General features: G+C 37.6%; 1 protein-coding gene across 1 annotated transcript; it reads right to left on the bottom strand.

The window, feature by feature from the left end:
- Positions 1 to 1,792: 1,792 nt before the first annotated feature.
- Positions 1,793 to 9,129, bottom strand: gpr174 (G protein-coupled receptor 174). The gene is made up of 2 exons (XM_079390173.1): positions 8,869 to 9,129; positions 1,793 to 4,888 (listed from the first exon to the last, which is right to left on the bottom strand). The coding sequence occupies exon 2, from the start codon at positions 4,646 to 4,648 to the stop codon at positions 3,665 to 3,667; it is 984 nt and encodes a 327-aa protein (XP_079246299.1). The 5' UTR covers positions 4,649 to 4,888; positions 8,869 to 9,129; the 3' UTR covers positions 1,793 to 3,664.
- Between the last annotated feature and the right edge of the window lie 4,876 nt (positions 9,130 to 14,005).

Here is a 14,005-nt window from a genome sequence, read left to right as displayed (position 1 = left end):
TTGCCATCCTATATAAAAACTACACCAACATATGCTGATTTGATGTCTCTTCTTAAAACTTATTTATTTACTGTTGCATATGGTCATAAGTGGGTGCAGTGGTATAATTGTAGTGTACTGTTTGTAGGTGTGTTCTGTGTTTATTTCTTGTATTTTGGTATAAACTTTGTACAGCACTTTGCCTATCAGCTGTTGTTTTTAAATGTGTTTTATTAATAAATATGACTGACTGACTGACTGCTGTGGTCAAGTCCTGTTTTCATCATATCCGTCTTCTTTCAAAAGTGAAATCATTTCTAACTTTGAAGAAGCTTGAAATGGCTAGTCTAACCGAATATGTCGGTTAGACTACTGCAATTCTATGTATGTTGATGCTCCTCAGTCCTGTGTTTCTTGTTTGCAGTTAGCTCAGAATGCTGCAGCTTGGCTTCTTACTGTAAAGAGCAAATATCAGACTATTACACTGGTTTTAATCTTACTGCATTGGCTGCCAGTGAAGTATAGAATTGATTTTAAAATTTTGTTTGTTTTAAATCACTTCACAATCAGGCCCCACATTATTTAACTGATCTATTACAGCCTTACACTTCTTCTGAGGCACTGATTATGATTTGTTTGTTTGTTTTATTTATTTATACAGCACAATTAAAACAACACAGGGTTGACCAATGTGCTGTACAATAATAACTAATAAAAAGGAGACCAACATCACAGGAAGAAAAGGAGTAATAAATAAGCAAGCAAAACAAGCATCATAGAAAAGGAGAGACAGTTTAAGTCAAATGAAACATTGTCAGTGAAATGAATCAGCCTGATGATTTTTTTAATTTAGTTTTAGTTTGTGATTAACTCGGAACATGAATAATAAAACAGAGATAGAGAACAAAAATATTTGCTTTTTTTTTTTTTTTTTTGTGAACCTTTAGCACAAAGGCAGTCATAAATAGCACAGGTATATTTGTAGGGAGTTCCATTTTAGAATATTGTCTGTTTTTGCTCCAGTTCACTGACAAAAATCTCTCCAAACAAAGCCACAGCAGAACACAGTCAATGATCCATCCATGAAGACAGTCAGTTGTTTTATTACTGATTGAATCAGTTGGCTGAATGAATAACTTACTGTCTCACTCATCAAGCCAGTGACTTGCTGGCAGTTTTAATTCATATTTAAATATTTCATATTTTAAAATAATTTTATACTTTAATATGCAATTAATTTCATATTCATTTTATTTTTAAAACATGTCATGGCATTATTTATGTGATTGTAATTGCAGTGTGAATGCATTTATTCCACCTCTATTCCTTTCTATCTGCTGTGAACTGACCACCCCACAGAACATGAAGAATATGATGAGCCTAAACCAGCCAATGTACCAGAACAAAAATGTATTTGTCTTTTGTTTGTACAAGGAAACAGGGGTGTGTGTGTTTGTACCCTGGTTGTACAGGGAAGTAGGAATTAGGTCATCTCGTGTGTAGCTATGAAGCTACATATGAAGCTTTACTAACAGAGGTGAAATAAAGCCAATTCAGATGTATTTCACTGGTGTTACAGCTCATGCAAACTGCATTTTCATTTCAAACTCAGAATGCTGAACACACACAAGCTTGGCCTCAGAATTGACGACTGAAACGAACTGCTGTATAATATGCTAAATATTTTCTAGTTCTGTATTTGGCTGATTCAGCCTGGAGCAAGCCGTTTGAATGTATGCAATTGTGTTGAAGTCCATTTGAAAAAAACATGCATGCCATAGGAAATGTCTTTTTACATTAGTTTTTTAAACAATAGAATATTTTATTGCATTAAATGCATCAAAAGTAATAGTAAAGACTTTGTTACAAACCCACACAAATCTATGTAAAATAAATGCTGTTCTTTTGAAATTTCTGTTCATCAAATAGTGCTTAAAATGTATCACAGTTTCGACTATAGACTGGAAAAAACAATGGACAACGCATCTCCATTTCCTTCCATTATAGAAAAGTGAAGCCAAAACATCTCAGTATGGCCGCTGTCGTCTTGAGCTGATTCTGCGCAGTAGCGATCGTAAGGAGGAGCCGCAGTATCCACTCCCACCAATCACATGCTCACAATCATGACACCACACCCTGTTTTTATGGTAAACCTATTAGAAAAATGAACACTTGAACACACATTAGTGTAACAAGAACTACCTAAAATGATGTAAACCATCGTCTTTAAAGTGTAATTATTTATTTTTAATTTGGCTCAGGTGCCATTCGTTTACAGGCGAGAGTGGTGTTTATGGCCTGTACTGCAGTCAGCCACCAGACGGAGGTCAATATGTCTTGGCTTCACTTTTCAGGACGTGTGCGCAAGGGATGGGCCATACCACTTATTTTGTTTTCGATATGATACCAATGCTTTTAAAGGTCAGTATCATTGATATTGATATGATACTTCTAAACTGAACTTTTAAATTATTTAATTTATTAAATTATTAAATTACTAAGAGAAAAATGAGTAATTATACCCACTCAACTTTATATTTGAAACACGTTTTAACATTCAGCACACCTTAATTGCAACTTTTTAGGTTATATATTTATTTATACATGTTAAAATATGTTTACTGTAGTGGTAACCATGGAAATCTACAAATACTATAGTTGAGCTACAGTCACTTTAGTAAAACCATGGTTGATTTTCACAAGGGCTGCAGTGACAGGCTGTTTCACGAATAATGCTACCTTCTTATTCTGACAGTGTGATTTATATTAACATTACAGAATGGAACATGATCAATATGAACTTTTAACATTCAATTAAAATAAATTTAACTGCACAAACTAGGCTACAATTTCAATTAGTTTATTGTGAAATAACTCAAACATATATGTTTTCTCAGTCCTCTTATAAGCATTGTTCTGGGCTGCTGATCCCAATAGCATCAGTGCTTTCTTATGATATTTTGGGCCCTGTTTGAATGCACTGTCAGAAGTGAGTGAACGCTCTCGGTGATTGATTGGTTCTGTCTTGCAACATTTACGTGTGTTCAGATGAGCAGGAAAATAGTTCTATCCTACACAATTATTCGCTAACTTGGGTTATTCGTCCAATTCAGTCCATATTGTACACCTTTTTTTGGTTTGTTAAATAAACTAAATTACTGTTAAATAAAAAATACCTAAGTATCAATATTTTTTTTATTTGAGTATCAATATTTTCAAAACTGGCATCAGTATTGATATATCGATACTTCGGGATTGATTCGCCCATCCCTAGCATGCGGCACACTTGATTTCCACAAAAAAAATAAATAAATAGGAAGCACAAAGCTGTGGTTCTAATCAGAAATATTTCTTGAGCAATGAGCAGCAAATCAGCAAATGAGAATGATTTCTGAAGGATCACGTGACAATCAAGACTGAAGTAAATATGCTGAAAATGCAGCTTTGTTCACAGCAATAAATTACATCTTAATGTATATAGTCAAGTAGAAAATTTGAAATATAATATTTCACGATATTCCTGTTTTTGGGTTAAATAAACACCCTTTTGCTCCTTCCTGGATCTTCAAGAGCAGAATGAAGATCTCTCATAAATTTCTCAAGAAAAATCTTCAAAGTATATAAATTTTACAGAAAGCTCTTTTTTGTTGCTTAAAACAATGTCCCTGTGCTTCATCTGTCTGGTTTAGACTGCAGTATTTGTGGAGAAAGAAGTTCTGTGCTGTAATGGCAAACTTTCCTGAAATTCTGGCCTGGACAGACGCCGCTTGAACTCATCAGTAGTGAAGTAGTACATGACCGGGTCCAGACAGCAGTTCAGACTCGCTAGACACAAGGTGACTGGATGAACGTGGAGCACGGCGTTCTTAAAAGCAGAGCTAACGTTGCAGTTTGATTTGGCCAAGAAGTCTAAAGGAAAAGTGATGTGATAGGGAACGAAACACACCAGGAACACAGTAGCGCAGCTCAGCACCATCTTGAGGGCCTTGTGCTTCTCGCCGGTGTCCTGCAGCACGCAAGTCTTCTGCCGCAGACTCGCCGCTGTCAGCCACGCGCAGGTGACCACGATAACCAACGGCAGGAGAAAACCCGCCATCTCCGCGAACGTCACCAGGGACACTCCTAGCACTTTGCTGAGCGGCGTCATGGGCAGCTCAGCGAAGCAGAGTGAGGGTTGGGTTGAGTTGATGTTGGGTTTTCGCAGAAGAGGGAAGGGAAGGCATCCCAGACACACAATGAACCACCCGATCAAACACAAGCTGCGCTCCCGCCGTCTCTTCGTGGCACCGCAGCGCAGCGGGTGGATAATGAGTCGACAGCGTCTCAGACTGATGCAAGCCAGGAAGTAGATGCTGGCGTACATATTGACGTATTTCAGATAGAAACAGAGCAGGCAGGCGGCATCACCGAAAGGCCAGGAGTTGTTCAAATAGTAGTAAATGCGCAGAGGTAGTGATAGCACCTGCAGCAGATCAGCGATGGCCAAGTTGATCATGAATATCACAGCCTTCTTTGTCTCCTTTATGTAGGCATAAAAAACCCAGAGCGCTAGAACATTGCCGATAAGTCCAGGAACAAGAATCACTGTGTAGAAGACGGCGTAGATCTGATGCTGATATTCTTTAAGTGAGGTTTCTTGGTGTTCAGTAGTGTTACTGCAGGCATTCATCTTCCTCTCGTTAACTCGATTCCGAAAGTCCTACCGCTAACTCTGCAAAGGTTCAGCTTGGCATAGCACTGTAGTTTCGGGATGGCACACGTTGTCAGATGCCTCTCAGCGTTCAGGAAACGTTAAAATAGCTACTCAAAATTGGGTTAAGATCCTTGAGAAAATCCCAGAAATAGGCTCCTGACATTGTTACTTCCATTTGCGGCGTACTCGAGAGTTGTAGTTTCAGCGTTTCCAGTTCTGAAAGACAGCAGAGATGCTCTAGTTAGACACAATCAAACATTCTTACATTCTAACAGAAGGAGGAAAATATGGGATGAAATTAGATGAAAATAATGCATGACCCAAATTCTCAGCGAGGCTCATTAGACTCATGCATCTGTGAACAAATATTGCAAATGCAACTTATCACACAAGGCCACATTTCCTTTATCTACAAAATTCCAAATTGAATGAAGGTGAATAGAATTGTACAAATGGAGACATGTTTGTGAATTGAAATGTTTTCATTTGTATGTGTATATCAATTTATGCATGCAACAAGACCTTTGTGGATCAGTTGGTATGCATGTATTCATTGGTGTCCATCCTTTTTTATTTATTTGGATTTTGAGACTTTCTTACCATGGCTTTCAGTATTTCGAAACCCACATCTAGCTATGAATGTATAAGTGTTATGAATATAAGTTAATTAATGTGAGTATATCTACTCATCAGTTTGAAAAATTCACAATTGAACATTGCTATACTTAACTACAACTTCTGAAAAAAGTCTGAGTTAAATGAACATGAAGTATTTTGTACAAACACAGGCATATTTGTGAATACTAATGTTCTAATGTACCATAATTTGTGCATGCAGTGAGATGTACATTCACAGCTTTTCTGAGTCCATCCTGTTTTGAGCCAATTGTATTTTGAGACTATTAGCCCCCCCCCCCCCAGAAGTAATTCTGCTAGTCAATGTTTTAAAACCTAATCTTATGCTATTCTGTGTGTGTGCACTTTGGATGGGTTAAATGCAGAGCACAAATTCCAAGTATGGGTCACCATACTTGGCCGTATGTCACGTTCACTTTTTTTTTCACTTTTATTTTCAGACTGTTATGTGGTGCTCATAAACAGCACTGCAGTGACTGAATGAGTATACACATCTGCACTACACACTTTACTCAAGTTTTGTATCCTAGCCTGTTCATCTTGTCTTATCTGTATGATGCCTGCCCTGGAATTATAGCCTGTCTTGGATTATCCCTTTGTCTTGCTGTTTCGGACTGTGTTTGCACCTCGCCTGGACTATTTCCCATTTGTGGATTCCCCGTTTGACTCACCCTCAGGATTACATTTGCCGTCAACTGACTCACACCTGTCTTTCGTCTTGCCTGCACTACGTATACCTGTTGTTGTTGTCGACCCATGCATGAGTTTTGAGCACGCCTTTGAATAAAGCTTTGCAGATGGAGCCACACGTCTCTCGTCTCGTTCGGCCCATTACAATATGCAGTTGTTAAAATTCTAATTAAAGATTACATTTTGCAGTTATTCATATTGAGAAGACATAATTATTTTTTAAATAACCATGTAAAAATGTTGTAGGGCTGTTCTAGTGCAACTTTACAAAATCAACAAGGTGAATGAAAGGGGGAAAAAGTATGGTCACACTTTATTTTAAGGTCCAACTCTCACTATTAACAAGCCGTTAACTATGACGTTTGCCTCAATAAACTCCTAATTTGCTGCTTACTAATAGTTAGTAAGGTAGTTGTTAAATTGAGGTATTGGATAGGATTAGGGATGTAGAATATGGTCAAGCAGAATATGTTTATTGTTTTACAAACTAATAAACAGCCAATATGTTACTAATAAGCATGCTAATAAGCAACTACTGTAGTTAATAGTGAGAATTGGTCCCTATACTAAAGTGTTATTGAGCAATACCAGCAGCAGTTGTGTCAAAAAAATGATCAGAAAGTAGAACTGAAAAAAATATATAATACTGTTGACATGCTTAAACATTTTTTTTTTTTTTTCAGTTCTACTTTTTGATTATTTTGACTTCTCCACTTCACAAGAGCTTCTGGTATTGTTCAGTAAATACCCATGTAGATATAAAGCAATATAAATTTCACTCATGAGCACATCATCACCTCAGGTGTGTAGTATTTTTCTAATAATTTAACAACAATTATTCCCTGCATGTAAACTATAGATTTGTTTCAAATGAATGCTAAAAATATAGTGGTTTCAATAACTGAAGCCACGATAACTAACACCCAAACACTTTATTCATATTATTTCAAACAAATGCAGAAAATACAGTAGGTTGAGGAGCTCCAAACAAATCTGTCACAATTTGGCATCATTATAAAGAGAGCAATTACTAGTGGATTACCATGTTCTTCACTTTAGAATTAATCATACATTTTGCACCATTCACATTAATTATGAACCTGTATATAGTAGTTCTCCGGGAGGTATGAAAAAATTGTAGGAACTGATTAGCTAATAGTGAATTACCCATTTCAACTGAGTGCTATTACTTACTGATTCTTTAATCAGAGTTTCTTGATAATTAATAGTAGTTACTAAAATGTTAATAGTGCATTAGTCATTTTTTCCTGTGTAGTTATTAATTAATGATGGAACAGTATTCTAAAGTTTTACCCATTTGTGTTCACAAATATGTCACTGCACAGTCATTTAATTCTGAATTTTGCAGACACAAGATGAGAGGATTTTGCCTGAGGACAGATAAGTTTGCAACATGTGTCCAGTCCGTGGATAACTGCGCTTACGTTTGTTCATAATTTTGTTAAGAATTTTCATCATAGGAAAACTAACGGGTACATTCTGAACACAGAATTTGCATTTCTGCCCAACATATTCACAATGTGAGGTTTGTGTGTTTGTGGCAATTTTGCATATTGTTTTTCATACATGTGTTCTTCACCGCTCACACACTATCTGAGACCCGTTCCTCTTACAGCAGCGGCAGCCACATTTCAGCATGATGAGCGTGTGGCCCTTTTTCCTCAGTGACTTCGGAGACTGTGTGTCAGTTTGTGGGGGTTGTGTACGGTTCATGATGAGACCTTGTAATTTTTCTCTCTATGGGACTTTCCATATTCATACATGTGCGCTGTATTAGTGCACTCGATTAGTAACATATCATCCCACCGTTTATTATTAATGCAGTTTTTTCAGACTGTATGAGTCGTTACATGTTGAAATCCTACAAACACACATAACAACCAAATTATTTAGATTTGTAAAATCTAGGTACACCGATATTACGATTAAATCAATCACTAAGACAAAAAATAAATAATTGTAAAAGCTTAATATGATATTAAAAGTATATCTAGAACTGCTGATCAGTAGGACATGTATGATGCTTAAACATTTGAATAAAAAAGGCTTTTTTTGTGTACACTTTAGATCTAAGAAAGGTGACTGATTAAAATAATATTGTTATAAACTGTCTTGTAAACAACTTTTCATTTAAAGGGACATAAAGGTTAAAAGTGTAGAAGTTACATTGAGGAAAAAAATCATATTCACTGTGGAATTGTTGCTAAAAAGATCGATTTCCTGGACTCTGTTCATTGTGACGTAACAGCTGAAGAAACAACAGTTTCTAAGCGTTTACCCCTCACCCAGAATCCAAGCACAGCCTTGGCCATTTGAGATTTGAGTCATGTTTTATGTCAGCCTGTTCGTTCCAACCATCGTCACCCATTTGGCTCAATCAACTGAATAATCTGATTCAAACTAATCTTTCGTTAGACGCATTAATACTAGTAACAGTAGTAAAACTATTTAACATTGTGATTAAGACTGTCTTTGAATTCAACTTTATTTATAAAGTATGTATTGTGTGTCTCAAAAATGTATTGCTCACATTCACAGCATCTAAATGAGTGAATCTGTGTTATTTTAGGAGTATAAGTGCCACTAAAATGAAACTTTCTGTCAGATTGTAGAACGGAGAGGAACATGTAGAGTTTAGCCTTATTGAGTTTTGAAAGCATGTAAAAATGATTCCCTGCATCTGCCAACACATCACACTCATAAACCTCTCTGGTCAGAAGAATATATTTTAGTTAAGGTTAAGCTCAGTTAAGGTTTAGGATTAGGTCTATCTCAGCTACGAGCTTTAATATGTGACTATAATGATCAGAACTGCACTCAATGAAAAGATTATGAAATGATTATCCTACCTTGTAAATGAAGTGCTCTCTGACAAGAACACACATCAGCCCATCAACATGTGCTCTCAAACCAACGCAGATAACGTTTCCACAGATAAACTCTGTTTCTCACCATCTACATCACTCCAGCCTCTCGCTTTGGAAGCACATCACCTTTGAAAGAATTTTGATTTTTTTTTTATTTTATGTATTTTTTAAAAATATTCTTGTTCTTGTATCTCAGGCGTTGTACTTTCTGTTTCTGTCAGCTCACACTGACTCATTTATTATGCCTGTAGTTTCCTGTGGGGGAGTGAACAGCTTTCTGCTGCTTTTTTAAATTCCTACTTCTGCTATTTATCACACAGTGTTGCCTGATCTGTGCTCGTGATGAAAAAATTCTCCTGAGAGATGGTTTTTGCTTTTTTGTTTTTGCGTTACTATTATATTTAATAGTCTCTAACCAGTATGTACTTACATTTAAATTAATAATGTACTTATTGTATGCATGCTTTTACATTGTACTTTCACTTAAAAATACATTCCTGTAATTACATCTGTAATTCATTTCTGTAGTTACATTTATTATTACACTGTTGACCCTGTTTTCATCTGACAAGACAGTATTTCAAATGGTTTTTGGACAAAACAGCCGTCGTGTTCTCCGGTCCAAAGAGCAAGAAGACCATCCAAGCTGTATTCAGCGTCAGATCCAAAAGCCGGCATCTGTCATGTTATGGGAGTGTGTCAGTGCCCATGGCATGGGTAAATCTGGGTAAATCTGTAAGAGCACCATTAATCCAGAAAGATATGTACACTGCCTGCAGTCCTGACCTGTCTCAGACTGAGAAAGTGTGGTGCATTATGAAGCACAAAACAAGGCACTGAAGACCCCGTACAGTTGTGCAGCTGAAGATATGCATAATGGATGAATTAGTGACAGAAACAGAGAAACAAATAGAGACATAATTAGCGTAGCTGCTGTTCCAACCAAGCAAAAAATTATGTGTTCAACCCTAACAAAAGGATGAAAATGTACATTTGATAAGATATAACTGCAGTACAAGATTATAAGATGCATTTGTGGCATTACAGATATATTCTGTACTGCCCTTTTGTTTATTTTCATTTTTTCTATCACCGCCTTTCAAATGAAATTGTATCTGGATTGGAAGCAGCACTAATTAAGAGGAGGAGTCAATGTGTATATAGTGTGAGGTTTAGAGACCGGAGGGAGGTTGGTCTGATCAGTATACACCTTTTTGGAGGCAGTCCTTGCGGGTGAATCTGTTGTTTTCGGAGTGTGCGGATCGTGGAGAGGAGGTGGTGCTACCTGTTTAGCCTGTTGCTAAAGGGCATTTCTCTTGGCCAGTGAATGCCTCTTTGTAAATTCTGGGATTGAACTGGAGTTTCGCACCATACTCCGATGAAAGGAGCCAAGACCGGCTGCGTTTGTGTGTGTTTAATCTTTGTTATATTTTGGGACAAGACGACCTCCGTTACACATTATGTGAATGCTTGGCTAAACAGATTTGTGTTTTTAATCTAGATTTAAACATAGAGAGTTTGTCTGAACCCCAAAACGTTATCAGGAAGGCTATTCCAGAGTTTGGGAGTCAAATGTGAAAAACCTATATAAAGTCCTTTAGTGGTAACTACTAAGAGTCCAGAGTTTTGCGACCTTAGAACTAGTTAGGTACGCAGGAGCTAAACCCATAGGCAAAGGGTGAACCAACACCAGGGTGAAGCTAAAATTTGCCTAGTGTAATCTATTAATGCGCACATCATAACGTTTAACCTGTTAACCTTCACCCCCATTTAGGGCCTCGCAGGTGAAAATAACCTACCTAAATTAAAATGGTAACAGTTCGTGACAAAGTGTGCTTACACAAACAAATTAGGTATCTTTGGAAAGAAGAGACTCTGGGCTTTACTATCTATCATCCAGAGTTGATAATGCTCAAAAAGATAAAAAGTTATAGGCACTGACGTGCCTTGAAAAATATTTTTCCACACTGAATGTTTTTTATTTCATATACAAATACATTAAATAAGTCCTGGAGCAATCCAGAAAAGTAATGGATTGAAAGCCATGTGTCTCATGAGTTCATATTTCAAATTTGAAGAAGATACCATGAAAAATGAGATTCCAGCAATATTTTTTCTGAAACTATTTATAGTCCCCCCACCCCCCTGTTTGAGGAAAAATAACCACCAAATGGATTGCAGAATTATACAAGCTATTTTAGTCATTATACATGTTCCTGCATAGTTTTTCAATTATAAAATAATAGACAGATTTATTTGAGCACTAAAAAATACAAAAATAATTATTTGAGTAATAAAAAAGGAAAAAAAATAGAAAAAAAATGCTTTGTATATAGTATGTATACTGAAGTATTCTTCGTTATTCGTTATTACAATGATAAATATCACTGCCAGACGTGAAGTGATATTGCCAGACATGGTCATAGAGTCAACATTGCCTACCCCTGATCTATAGTGTCGAATGCAACACTAAGTTCAAGTAATACTAGCAATGAGATGCAGCCTTGGTCTGACGCAAGAAGCAAGTCATTTGTAATTTTAACAAGTGCAGTTTCTGTGCTATGATGGAGCTTGAAACCTGACTGAAATTCTTCATAGAGAATTTTTTGCAGGAAGGAGCACAATTTAGCAGACACAACTTTTTCAAATATTTTAGACATAAACAGAAGATTTGGGAATATTTTTAGGGGATATTTAGATCAGGTGATATTTGATTATTTGTTAACCTAGCAACAATGCTAAATAAGAACCTTGGATTGTTTTGGTTATTATCTATGAGTTTGCGGATATGCTCTGCCCTGGCAGCTTTTAGAGCCTGTCTATATCTGGACATACTGTTTTTCCACGCAATTCTAAAAACTTCCAAGTTAGTTTTTTCCCATTTGCTCTCAAGATAAGGAGTTTCTTACAAGTTTTTGATACAAGGTAGTGGTCAGTAACATCATCACTTTGAGGTACTATGTCTATATCTATATCATTAAGATTAATTCCAAGCTATATAATTAAATCTAGTGTATGATTAAAACATTGAGTGGGTCTGGTTATGTTTTGTTTGACTCCATTAAGTCCATTAAGTTCATTAAGTCTGTAAACACAAGTCCTAACACATTTATATTTATATTAATTTATATTATCATCATGAATGTTAAAGTCTCCGACAATTACCACTTTATCAACATTAACCAATAGATCTGATAGATCTGAAATCTGCAAATTGTTTTTAGAAAATCAGCATTTCACAAACAATCCTTTGGTCATGTCTTCACGCCTTATTTGAGAACACAAGATTCATAACACAGATTATTCAGTGTTATTGAATGGTGGTCAATTATTTTGAAGTATATTGATTGATGTTTCATGACCGAATAAAGGTTGTAAGTAAGTAAGTAAGTTAGTAAGTAAGTAAGTAATTTTATTTGTCACATACATAATCATACAGAGTATAACCAGCAGTGAAATGTAGGTATTATAGAAAATATACAGCTTGACATGAGGAGAGGGCGAGAAAAAAAATAATTCACAGACTATATTCTTATGAGAGTACAGTGTGAGAACAGAAAAAACACCCCAGCAACAAAAAGCACATAGTAACAGGGGAGACACACGACTTGCAAAGGGGGATGGGGGGGGGGAAATCCAGTTCCGACAAGCAGCCATCCGGTCCTGCAGCCATTTCCGGCACCGGTCAGACCCGCCTATCAGAATGGCGGTACGAAGCGGCGAAGGCGTTGGATGGGGGTTTGGGAGGTAAGTGCGTATCTGTATGTGTGTGTATGTATGTGTGGCCTGATAAGTTGGCACGCTGGCATTCGAATCAAGTTGCCTCAGTCCGCAGATTGTGAAAGCGACACAGCAGGTTGCCATGGAGACAGCCTTGATCAGGACCCCAACCGAGTCAACAACAGCAGGTGTCTGGAAGGGGGGAGGAACGCAAGAGAGTCTAACTGCAGTGCTCTTCCTGGGGAAATTTTCCAGCTTCGACCTTGTCCGAGGTTGCGCTGGTTAGGAGAGCCAAAGAAGATAAGATTGTTTGGTCTTGGGGCGAGTAGCCACATTCCAATTTCACAGCTACTCTCTTAGTCCATTTCTGGTCTCCAAATCATCAATTTTCCTTTAACCGTGAGCTTCTCCGTGATGGTATCCATATTGCGGTTAATAGTCTCAGACAGTGCTGACCGCTCTGCCCACTACTTCATGACGGGCAGCCTTGAGGCTTTGGACAGCTGTTCTGTCTCCTGAATTCTAAAAATAACAGAGCAAAGCCTAATCCAATCAGCAGAAAACCCGTTATCGTGGTTCCGAATAGGTAGATGTCTTCAATGTCCTCCACGGAAAGAGCTGCCAGACACACGACCTGTGTCCATCGTGTAGCCAGCTGTGAACGTTCCGTCAGGGCAGTCAGGTTCCCCGATCCCAGGCTTCTCATCGAGAAGATGGTGTCAATTTCGTTGAGAGACCAGTTGATCAAATCCATATTTTTCAGTTTGGAGTGCAGTGCAGAAAGAGTCTCTCAAGTGAGACGACACGAAGAGGCAAGCAGGGAAGGGAGGGAGAGAAAAAATGCGACCGCCTTCGCTGAGAGCCAAACGAGAAGTGTGTGAGCGCAGTTTGCAGTTCAATGCAAATCAACATGTTTGAAATATATAAGAAATCTATAGAATAAATTATAAAGCCGCATTTTGATTTGTTTGCCTTATTGAATAAATTCACTTTAATTTTTACCCAAGTTCCATTGTTGCTTTCACACAACAGAGCTGAAAAGTCACACATTTTCCAACACCGGCTGTGAGTGTTACGGGGTTGACGAGACGTGAGACGTGCGGATCCATTCGCAAGGCTTTATTAGTAAACATGGTCAAGACAGGCAGGGTCAAATAACAGCAGACAGGTATGGCAGAGGCAAGACACAAGAGCAATCCTAGAGCAAGCGTGGGTCGACGATCGGTGTACAAAATCCAGACAGGGCAAGGCAGATAGAATAATCCAAGAACTCAGGCAGGAATCAAAACACAGGAAAACTGACTAGAAAACAGGGAAACGCTTGGTATGCAGACTAGGCTAACAATACTCGGCAGCGAGCAAAAGCAAGTCCCAGGCTTAAATAGTGTGTGTTTGGGTG

Source organism: Barbus barbus, assembly GCF_936440315.1.
Source record: "Barbus barbus genome assembly, chromosome: 33".
Lineage (NCBI taxonomy): Eukaryota > Metazoa > Chordata > Actinopteri > Cypriniformes > Cyprinidae > Barbus > Barbus barbus.
This window is presented reverse-complemented; position numbering and strand designations above follow the sequence as displayed.

What these genes read in the sequence shown, in the direction of transcription:
- gpr174 (XM_079390173.1), bottom strand. Translation starts at nt 4,648, where the DNA reads ATGAATGCCTGCAGTAACACTACTGAACACCAAGAAACCTCACTTAAA.